Source organism: Rhododendron vialii, chromosome 6a (assembly GCF_030253575.1).
Source record: "Rhododendron vialii isolate Sample 1 chromosome 6a, ASM3025357v1".
NCBI lineage: Eukaryota > Viridiplantae > Streptophyta > Magnoliopsida > Ericales > Ericaceae > Rhododendron > Rhododendron vialii.
The window spans coordinates 14,529,769-14,541,541 of record NC_080562.1 but is presented as its reverse complement, the minus strand read 5'-3'; the positions used below and the strand labels follow the sequence as shown (position 1 = coordinate 14,541,541).

General features: G+C 37.5%; 2 protein-coding genes and 1 non-coding gene across 3 annotated transcripts; 2 read left to right on the top strand and 1 right to left on the bottom strand.

Annotated features, from left to right (window-relative positions):
- Positions 1 to 1,414: 1,414 nt before the first annotated feature.
- On the bottom strand, positions 1,415 to 3,621 carry LOC131329577 (transcription termination factor MTERF4, chloroplastic). The gene has a single exon (XM_058362783.1). The coding sequence runs from the start codon at positions 3,196 to 3,198 to the stop codon at positions 1,549 to 1,551; it is 1,650 nt and encodes a 549-aa protein (XP_058218766.1). The 5' UTR covers positions 3,199 to 3,621; the 3' UTR covers positions 1,415 to 1,548.
- Positions 3,622 to 5,455: 1,834 nt separating this feature from the next.
- On the top strand, positions 5,456 to 5,527 carry TRNAW-CCA (transfer RNA tryptophan (anticodon CCA)). Its single transcript has one exon. It is a non-coding gene; the product is annotated as a tRNA-Trp (tRNA).
- A 1,418-nt stretch (positions 5,528 to 6,945) lies between these two features.
- LOC131329549 (uncharacterized) lies at positions 6,946 to 7,880 on the top strand. The gene is made up of 2 exons (XM_058362726.1): positions 6,946 to 7,424; positions 7,510 to 7,880. Exons 1-2 carry the CDS (start codon positions 7,113 to 7,115, stop codon positions 7,594 to 7,596), a joined length of 399 nt encoding a protein of 132 aa, XP_058218709.1. The 5' UTR covers positions 6,946 to 7,112; the 3' UTR covers positions 7,597 to 7,880.
- The last annotated feature ends 3,893 nt before the right edge of the window (positions 7,881 to 11,773 follow it).

Sequence of the window (11,773 nt, the reverse complement as noted above, 5' to 3'; positions counted from 1 at the left end):
TATCCAAACTAAATATTATTTTATCCTCTCTAATTAATATCTCATCTTATCTAAACTAACTACTTTTTTATCCACTCTCCATAGAAGGCACATCAATATGACATTTCATAAATAATATTCTATACGATCTTATTTCCTTTCATAAATAATAACCCTAAAACTCATCTCGCGTCCAATTGAGCCTAGGTTTTCTGGGATTCTACTTCTTTTGCAGTAGCAAAATAACCTCATAGGGGTACTTAACCTTGGCAATTTTAATCTATAGCACCGTCATGTGAAAATCTAACACTCACAAAGGAATACTACAATTAGTTGCTTCAGTGACTGCTGGTTCCAATTGAATGATTCCCGCACATATATTACAGGCCCTTCCCAGAAGGTTTGGGAGGAAAAACTTTGAAGCCTAACACCCTTAGAAACCAACACTTTGATAAATAGCAATAGATTGACCATCAGTTCACCTGCCCACCCACCACCTGCAACTTCAAGATCAACCACTTGACGGGTAGATGTGTGAAGAGAAAATACATGCTTTTCTTCATATGAGTAGGCTTAGCATGCAAGATCAACCACTGCGATACCCTAGTTCTTTATATAGCTTGGGGAAAAAAAGAAAAAAAAAGCATCTCATATGGAAAACAGCAGTCCTACTGTAATCAAACAGTCTGTCGGGTGAACACTCTCCAAAACAAATTTTTAGTCTCGCTGTGTTCATATATCAGGGAAATAATATCAACCAAACTGCTAATATGCAATGATATCTCCCATGAGAACAGGTTAACTAGTCTGGCAATCTTCAGCAGAACAACAGTGTTAAATGCAGTTGAAAATGCAAGCATCAAAGGTATCATAGAAGGGCATCCAGTCATTACCATGGGATCACAAGTACAAGACCAGCAACAACAATATAAGTTAAACTAGGTCACGGGCTCACATTCCTACTGGAATCAAAACAGTTTGTCGGGTGAAACACATTGAGGGGATACCCACCTCAACAGTACAAGTTTGTTTCTTGAAGGTGATGATAAGTACTCAGTCCACCAACAACGAGCCAATGGTAATGTAACAAAACATGAATACAAAAAGACAAGCAACAAACACCGAAGCACGCAGATTACAGTTGGCAAGAGCAGCACATTAACAAATCTAGAGAAGTACTCATATCTCCCATTCCAGGTCATATCCCAGAGCTAAACATGCTTTTCAGGGCATAGAGAAAAAGAAGAGAGGATCACGTTACTAGAATCATCAAAATCATACACACACAAGTTAGACCAAGGAAATCCATCAGATCTTTGCCATGGATACCTGCTTTATTAAATAAGTGAACTATATCTGATTGTCCATTGGGCCAGCGCAAGCTTCAAAATTCGAAAGCAAGTATATGCAGCAGATCAGACAAAAATTGAAGAAATGAAGAACGAATTTCTTACTCGCATATATATCGTCATTGAACGAATAGATAATCCCACAGAAAAAGAACAACGCATGGCCATTACCAAATTTAAAAAACTGAATTTATAATTTAATGTAACAACGAAAAATGTGCTAAAGGGAGACAGTGCGTCTGTAAAGTATTTCATCATCACTCTCCTCATCTACATCGGACATATTCTCACCTCCTGGTAGCTCTAATTTCCCTCCCATAATGAATGATGGGCCTGCACTCTCAGTTTCGATATAATCAGCCTGCAGTCTCTCTTCGAATCTCTGGTCACTACAATTGAGCAACCAAGCCAATGAACATCTTATTCCTTTGCTCTGCAACCTCTGGTACCTGGGTTTGATCCTTGATTCCAAGCTATAAGTGAAGTATTCTGGAAACTCCACCAGCTCTTTCACCGGCCTTCCCATCTCACTCTTGAAAAAGTAATAACTGTTTTTCATGAGCCCAAGAGGCACTGCAACTAACTGGGGACATTTGACAACCATCTTCGCAACATCCTCAGACAGTATAGCCCGTGCAATAAGGAACTCAATAGGTTTCATAAGCACATTCTGGTTAAGGCTAATTAGTTGCGGCATCCGTTCAATGACTCTAGCAAATCCCTCAGGATCAATCTTGAGCTTTAAATTGAAGAAATACTGTTGTGTCGACAATTTGGCTTTCAAAGGAAGACCAATAATCTGTGGGTACTGGGCAATAACTGAAGCAAGAGTTTCCCTTCGAATCCCAAAACTTATCAAACACTCCACATTCGGCTTAACAGTCTCTTCAAGATCGTAACCAAGTACATATGCACGCTTCTCAAGCAACCTAGCCAGTATCTTCTTTGGCAAACCTAAGGAAACCAAGTAATCAACAAGTGGTTTGATCATCGTCCCAACTCTCATTCCCAGAAAGTAAGGATACTGAGTTACCATAGGTCCAATGTCTCTTGGATTCACTCCAATACTAACAAGATATGCCACGGATGTACTCATCGTGCCTTCAAGCTTAAACCCTAACAGCTCCGGATACTTCATCAACACGTAACCAATATCCTGTTTTTCCACATCAAGCCCACGGAGAAACTTCACCACTGGAACGAGCTCAACCACAACACTTGCGTGCAAAACTTGCGGGTAATTCTTAATAAACTCCCCAAGCCTCGACCTTTGAACTCCAATCTTTTCTAAGTAACCCAAAACAGGTATCACATTTTTACGCATGCTACAACCCAGCATCAACGGGTACTCATTGATATCATCAATAGTCAACCCTAGTTTCTGCAAAAACTCGACTCGTTCGCGCATCACTTCGACATTGGATGGTAATTCCAGGTCCTCCAATTCATCTGGGACTATGCCTATACCTTTCAAGTAATCACAAATTATGACACGAGAGACAAGCTTCTCTTTTCGCCCTTGAACAACACCCCACGTGACCGAGGGCATTTCGTATTCGGGGAATTTCGAGGACAGGGTTGAAAAAGGGTGGCATTTTAGAACCCTAGATTGTTCACATGGGATATGGTTTTTAGGTTTTTGGGAGGGTTTAATAAGATTGAGCTTCGGAGAGAGGCTTGATGAGTTTGTGAGGATGATTTTTAAAGGTTGTGCTCTTCGTTTGAGCAGTGAGGTCATTGGGAAAAGGTAGAAATGTTTGTGTATATATCGATGATGGATGTAATGAAGAAAAATGCAACCTGCTGCGGATTTGTGTTGAAAAATTGGAACTTTAAGTAGTGGGTGTATTTGGATAGAAGTGAAAAGCATATAAAACTCACCTCGGTTGGTAGTGATAAGTCAGAGAGAAAAACACCATCTTCGTCAGAGAGAAAAACACCATCTTCGTCGTTTTTTTTTTTTGGGGTTCTCACTCATCCATGGCCTCCGAAGCACAGAGCCGAACACCGGCGCTGCTGCCAAACTAGGCCTGAGGAAGCCGGTGTTCGTCAAGGTCGATAGCCTGAAACCTGGGACGCACTGCTTACCATGAAGGTTCTAGAATGGAACGTGTTGCGGAAGAAGAAGAGATTAGTGCAGAACGGTGGGTTGTCGAGAGAAAGGATAGGCGAAGTGTCGGTCGTTGGCCGGGAAGATCACCGTGGTCGTGTAGCTATGGAGGCGATGGACAGAGAGGGGGAGAGATGTCGGCGCAAAAGGTAGATGTAAAAGGGCTGTGGTGATTTAGGGGCGTTATTCAATTTATTTTTTCATATTTTTGTAGTTTTACGTAACTTTTTTTTTTTAATTTTTAATTTGACTCAACGATAAGAATGGAAATTTTCACACTTCTTCATATTTTTTTATTGTCTTTATTTACATAAATTTACTATGTTGCCCTTTCTTTATTAGACCTTTTCACACATCTTAGTATAACATTGTAAATTTACGTGAATAAAGACAAAAAAAGAGTGGATTGTAAAAAAGGGAGTGTGAAAATCATTTTTCAATTGGAAAGTAAAAAATTATGGTCAAAACCTTTTTTTTTTATAATAAAAACAGAATATTTGGTTTATTGGCTTATCTTGTCTTTATTCAAAAACAAATTGAGTTTTGATAGTAATTTTTTACTACTTTTTAGATTCATCTCGTCATGACGATACAATAATAAATAAATAAAACGACGAAAAATTAACAAATGCAAAAAAAATTAAATAAAAATAAAAAAATAAACCAATTGACTTATTTAACCAAAAAGCCCCTTAGGACACCTGTGCAAGATAAAAAAAATTATATATTTAGGCCACTTGTACAAAATAGTACTCCATATAGGGAGATTAAAAAGATTACTATTATTTTCTCTAATTGTGCATCGCCAGGAAAAAGGGTGCATTGAATTTTTTTTGTATGCAGTTTAAAAGTTACATAGAGTAATAGACAATTGCAATAGTATTTTTTTAGATATTGTTAGAATTCATCTAAAAAAAAGTATTTAACGTTTTTTTTTGTAAGGGTTAGGGTAGATGTTTAGAGGTTGAAAATGGATAATTTATTGCTAAATTCCAAAAATACTTATGCCTTTAATGGTCAATTTGGACAAAGTTAGTTTCCGGGACCATTTAAATGTGCATCATATACGTTGGGAATGCAATAGACGTGATTCGTATATTCAGGACCAAAATTGACATCTTGGAAATACTTTGGGAACCATCCGTACAAATAAGCAAAGTCGATATCATAACAATTTTTTCTCGAGATTAAATTATATACACCGGCAGTTTAAACATTATTTTCCTCCAAATCAATTAGATTGTGCCACATGTCAAAACAATGGTCCCAATTAGTAGAACATGACGATGTGGTGCAATCTAATTGATTTGGAGGAAAAAAATATTTACACCGGCAGTGTATATGATTTAATTTATTCTTATTATCAATAATAAGGATCGGGATCCTCTCCAATCCCTCTAAGAGACTGTACGGTCTTGTCCAGCTCGTTTCAAGTACCTTCCCGGGTCCGTTTCATGATTGAAAGTGTTGATATTTTAGACCTCGTCAACAACATTAGGCACTAAAATTTGTGTTAATCGAATACCATTTAATCTGTTTTGAAGACGTATTTATCTCTGAAGAAATGTATTTAAAAAATATTGCAACACTGAATAAAAACTCATTTCGAAAACGCATCAAACCTCATTTTTTTTTAATTAAATTTCGGCATGCCTAATTTTCTCGATGGTCACTAAAATATGAAGGGTACCGATCATAAAAACAGACCCGGGAAGGGCCCAAAACAGGCTGGACAAATTTTGAAAGGAGCCGGCCATGTGGTTTGGTTAATTTACACACGTCACGAACTTTTCACCAAAACTTTTTTTTTTGTTTTTTTTTACAAGCAAAACAGAAACATTCAATTCAGGCAATATCATCAAGAAGAATGCTAGGGACAGAGAAAATTGAAAACTTTTTTTTTTATCCGCAAATTGAAAACTCAATCACATAATCATGTAAGGGAGTTCAGACTAACAATTATTATATATATATATATATATATATATATATATCTTATTTATTCCGACAAACTAAGGGATCTGTGGCGCAATGGTAGCGCGTCTGACTCCAGATCAGAAGGTTGCGTGTTCGATTCACGTCAGGTTCATTATCTTTTTCTTTTTTCCAGATATGCACACACACTCTCTCTCTGACCAATTTTTAAAATGGTTCTTTTTGCCAATATATATATTTTTAAATTAGTTGCGTAAATATCAGAATGGCAGAAAACATATGTAAGCAAAAGTAACAGCTAAAAAATCTTAACTTTCTTTCTTTTAACCCAATCAATGGCATCTGATGTTTATAGGGTACTTGATCCAAATACTCTATTTTTCGTCGTCTTTTTTTTTTTTTTAGAATTTTTGGACGGCTCAGATCGGTCGTCCGGTGGCAGGAGCTGGCTCAACACAGCCGTCGGTACAATTTCGGTATGAGGACCGTCGGTCCCTATACCTTTATTGAGTCAATTAAGATACCCATATTCTTAAACCTACAACAAGGGGTGTTAAATGGGCGGATTTGGGTCAAAATGGGCAAATTATAAGTGGGTTGAGTCTTTAATGGGTCATTGACCCATTTAGACCCATTAATTATGAGTTCAATTACCCATACCCAACCCGACCCATTTATTTAAAATCAAACCCGACCCGCCTATTAACCCAATTACTCACCACCACTACAACGCCGCCACCCTCACCGCCGCCGCCACCATATGACAAATGACAAATCCTAATTCAGCAAATGATGTAAAACATATGACAAATCCTAATTCCTACTTACCTTAGGGCTCGTTTGGATGAGGTATTAGGTTTGGAGGTATTATATAAGAAGGGGGGATTGAATAGTAGGGGGTATTAGTTAATAAGGGATGACCCATATTGATGTGATGTTTATGGAGCGGGGATTAAATAGTGATTGGTTTGGATGAGGTATTAGAAAGGGGGATAAAATAGTACGTGGTTTGGATGGAGGATAAATAGGGGTATTAGAAATGGTGGATAATATAAAAAGCTGGCAAATGACTATTTTGCCCTTGTGCAAACCCAAAATTAAATACTTATTACTTTATATATGTATAATTACTAATATAATTAATTTTTCAAACTTAAGCTGTAATATTTTTTTTTACTAACAAATGTACTAATTTAATTAATGAAAAAGTCAGTTTTAATTTGAAAAAATTCGTGTTTTTGTTAATACGATTTCTGTTTATTTTTAATTTGTTAGAAAAATACATTGTTTGGTAGTTAAAAATGTGTCCAACAATTTTGTTAGGTGAATTCACATGTGGCGAACATATTTTATTGGTGAAAATGTGCCTAACTAATATAATAATTTTTTAAAATATATTAAATATTGTCATTTCGTTTTTTAAATGTTTTAAAAAAATACTTAATAATGGTGAAAGTAGGAAATGTTATCATTTTTTAAAAAGGTTTAATAAAACCAAAATTTTAAGATTTTTGTGAAAAACCAATATTTTTGAGGAGTAGGTTCAACAAATTATTGCCTCCAAATTAGATGGTGAATGGTGGTTGGAAACATGTGGGTGTTAGTTGAACTCATGTGAGGATTAGGTTCAACAAATTATTGCCTCCAAATTTTCTATAAATAGAACTCATTTTCCATATCTCATCCCATATCTCATCTTCATTTCCTAAATTCGTAACTTTATTTTTTTCATCATTTCAATGGCACGCCGAGCATGGAGCGAGGAGGAGGAGGATACGTTGTTGACAAATCTTACGAGCCTTGTCGATCAGGGGGTTTGGCGAACCGACGACGGAGCATTTCGCCCTTCCTACTTGGAAGTTCTAAAAAATGAGATGCGAGTTTCTTTCCCTCAAGCAAGTATAAACGAAATTCATATTGAAGGAAAGATCAAAAAATGGAAGAGTGATTATCGCAAACTAGACGCTATACTTAGGCGTCCTGGGTTCGGGTGGAATCCAAATGAAAATAAACTCGTGGTCGGAAATGAAACTTGGAATGAATTTGTCCGAGTAAATACTGTTCAAATTTTTTTCAATTTTGTAAAAAGTATTGGTTCGTAAATTTTGATAATGTTTTTCTAACATTTATATGTAGGATCAAAGACATCTGAGACATTTCCGAGACATGCAATTTCCCCATTTTAATCGATGGGCTTATTGCTTTGTATCTGATGAGAATTAGAAGTTCGAAGTTTAAGGCAGGCATTGGAAGAATAAATTGAAAGTTGTGATACTAACTGGATTGACGAATAAATTTGTAGTCTTTCTTATGAATCGCAAGTATGTAATTTTATTTGAGATTTAGTACCGTTTCTCAAAATAATACAATCTTCATTTCCAAAATAGTTTACAGTCCTCTCAACCTACTTCATCCAAATTCTTAAAAGAAACATACAACTTCATTCCGAATCGAAAAGATGTGCCAATAAAATACAACATACGAAACCTAACAAAAAAATTACAACAAAGTATATTGTTAGACTAGTTTTATGTTGAAATTCCAAAGCACTTGTGGATGTCGAAGCACCGTTACTTGATTGATGTTTGGTTTGAGCTAACTGCATGTCTTGAATAAGCCGGTATCTTTCCTCATGAAATGCTAACAATGCTTCTTCCGCTTCGTCTAATGTGTTGTATTTTTTCAACAAGTTCCCCGCATACCCATTAACTTGCAATTCTGCGCCCGCCCAACTTGTATATATTCCCGGTTTACGGCCAACGAAAACCACCCAATACTTATCTTTATCTTCACTTCCCATCGAAAATCTATTTGGAGACAACAATTACGATATTTAAATGTGAAACAATAGTAAGAGTATGCTTTAGTTTAGGACACAATTTGGACACAACCACACACACACACACACACACAAACTGCACCTCGTCCAACCAAGAATGCAGTAGCAATGCCACATAAAATGCACCTGCAATACACACTCTCTGCACCTGCTACACACACACCCTATGCACTTGCTACACACACACACACAAACACACATTGCACTTGCTACACACACTACACCCCCTCCAAAACTGCATAACCAAAACTTAACAAAACTGCAGAAACAGAACATAACAAAACTTCAGAACCATAACAGTACATATATGTAAACTGCAAAAACCATTTAACTCCTCAAGTGGACAGATCAGAAATCATAGTGGGCTCAGAAAATTAGTACGAAACGCACGAGGATACGCATGGCTGCAACCAAAAGTTGCCCCGTCAAGGCACTACCTTCATTTATATTGTAATTTTTCATCATTGCCCTATTCACAACCACTTAGAATATAGAACAGCAAATTGGACACAGCAGATACAGCTTGCTTAAAACTGGACAGAGCAGAAAATTGGACACACACACACACACTCTTTGCACCTGCCACACACACACACACATTGCACCTGACACAAACACACACTACACCCCCTCTAAACTGCAGTACCAGAACTTAACAAAATTACAGAAGCAGAACAGAACAAAACTTCAGAACTAGAACAGTACATATATAATGTCAACTGCAGAAACCATTCAACTCCTTAAGTGGACAAATCAGAAATCGTAGTAGGCTCAGGACGCATGAGACCATAGCCTTCTCTTATGTCATTTGGCTCAGAAATTATTCATCATAGCCATTAGTTTACAACCTCATGCCAAAACTGCAAACAGAAACAGTCTACCAAACAGAAACAAAACCCATGCCAAAACTGTAACCTTAAGGGCTCGTTTGGAAGCCACAATAAGAAGGGGTATAACAAAATACACCCTTATAATATGTGGGGCCACCTGTATTTACATGACTAAGTAACCTGCAAAAACAGCTCACAAACTGGCCATTGAACTAGCAACACAGTTGCCCACACAACTGAAATCAACAGCACAGAAAAGTGGAAGGAACAGGTCACAAAACAAGCCTGCACCTACACACACACACTGACCCCTGCACCTGCTACAGTAGTTAACATAACCACCAACACAACTACAGCATCACAAAATTTTCATCATAACCACCAACAGAAATTAACATAAAACCATGGCCTTCATTTATGACATTTTTGGCTCAGAAAATTTTCATCATAGCCACTAGCTTACAAAATCACAAAATACCCCAGCTAACACATGGAAGCAGTGCATGGACTACTAACAGAATTGTGATCATGTGCAGAAATTAGTGGCCTAACCCACACCATAACCACACACATACTGACCTGCACTTGCACAATTTGACACACACTGATCTGCAATTGCACAATTTCACCCACAAAACTGCACTTGTAAGTCACACACACACTGATCTGCACATGCACAATTGCAGGTACTGCACTGCACTTGTAACTCACACACACACTGATCTGCACTTACACAAATTGAGACACTGCACTACACTTTTAACTCACATACACACTGATCTACCACAAACAAACACAGCTGAAAACTACAAGTATCCACAAGTACTACCTGCCCATTTGCTCAGAACAATGTCATCATAGCCACCAGTGATGATAAAGAAATTGTGCAAGTGCAGTTAAGTGATTGAAACATTTCCAAACATAATTGGCTCAGAATATTAACTTCATAGCCACCAATAATATGCCAACATAGCCACCAGTCTTGTGATTGAAAGTTGAAGTGCAGTTAAGTGCATGCAAATACGTATTGGACATGCGACGTGGCGTATCCAATAATAATAATTATTTTTTATAGGGGACACGTGGGGGACACACTGAGGACACTGCAATTTGGACACACCATTGGACACAGCTAAAAACTGGGGTGATAGGGCTCAGATCATGTATTTTTATTCACAAGGGTATGCATGGCTGCAACAAAAGGTTGCCCCGCCAAGGCACTACATTCATTTACATTCTAATTTTGTCATCGTTGCCCTATTAGGGGTACCAAAACTTATCCTCACACACACACACAAAACTGCACCTGACACACACACAAAAAAATAATTGACACACACACTTAAGAACCCAAAAACTGCACCTGACACACACACACACACACACAACTGACACACACTCATCAACCCAAAAACTGAACCTGCTACAGAACTGATCCTCACACACTCACTGACACCAAAACTCCACCTCACACACACATTAACCAAAACTAGAACTGATCTTGCTCCCAAAACTCAAGTTGGTTCACAATAAACTGAGCCTGCTCCACAAACCATAATAGTATATATTAAGAGGCTCAGAAAAGTATAATTATAGCCATTACAATCAACACTGAACAGAACCATCACATTTTGGTACACCTCATGTTATATGCAATTACAATAAGCACTACAGAAACCAACAACTCAAAATTCCATCATAGCCATTTACTTAACTGGATTGATTCATGCATTGCATTGGAGTTATGACAGGGCTCAGATCATGTATTTGTAATCACAAGAGTAGTCATGGCTGCATCTTCTGTTACCCCGCCAATGTTTCTACGTTAATCACAACTAATGTATTCATTCATCATTGCCCTATTAATGGATTGATTCATCATTGCCATGGATCATCAGATTAGGTAGGATTTTTATGACAGTTGAATTGCACCTAATCACACAAACACACACACTTTGCACATGCTCCACAAAGCTGCCAGTAAGTGGACAGAAGCTCAGAAATATTTCATCATAGCCTTCAATGGGCTCCGACAATATAATTCCATAATAAGGGTACTCATGGCTGCAACTACCGTTACCCCGCCACAGTATCTACCTTAAATAAGAATTTAATCGCTTCATCATTGCCCTAGTAAGACTCACTTAAGTTGTGAACAACCTGTCATGCAAACAAACTTCATATTACAATCCTAAAAAATTAACAAAATTTATGCATCAAATGTACAAATTTGCCAAGTTTAAAATCATAGTGCATTAGTTCATATATATACTTCATACACCCATCATACGTAGTTCATAGACATCCTCCATTGTTCATTACATATTTGACAAACTTCATAATACATTCCCAAATATTAGCAAAAACTATGCATCCAATGTAGTGAATGCACCATATTACATTACAAAAGGTAGCAAATGTTCATTAGGGATTAACAAAAGGCTTCCTAATTATGCCACTACAAAAAAAGTGGGTAAAGTACCATTCTTGCTTATAATGGTACTTTAACCACTTCAAAAAGGCATTCATTCCTCAATGCCACTAGATGGGACCATACACTTCACCGGCAAGGATGGCCTCCACAAAAGCTTGCCTCTCCTTGGGCTTAGTCCCATAGAAGTCATCCACCCTCTCTTCCGCTTGCACGATTACTGCACTTAGCTTGAACTTCTCTGTCAACGTGATATCAAGCTTCGACAACTCATCTTTCACCATCGTGCGTCGGGCGGAT

Coding starts and splice junctions, on each gene's coding strand:
- LOC131329577 (XM_058362783.1), bottom strand. CDS start 3,198: ATGCTTTTCACTTCTATCCAAATACACCCACTACTTAAAGTTCCAATT.
- LOC131329549 (XM_058362726.1), top strand. CDS start 7,113: ATGGCACGCCGAGCATGGAGCGAGGAGGAGGAGGATACGTTGTTGACA. Junction 7,425..7,509: donor CTTGGAATGAATTTGTCCGA/GTAAATACTGTT, acceptor ATTTATATGTAG/GATCAAAGACATCTGAGACA.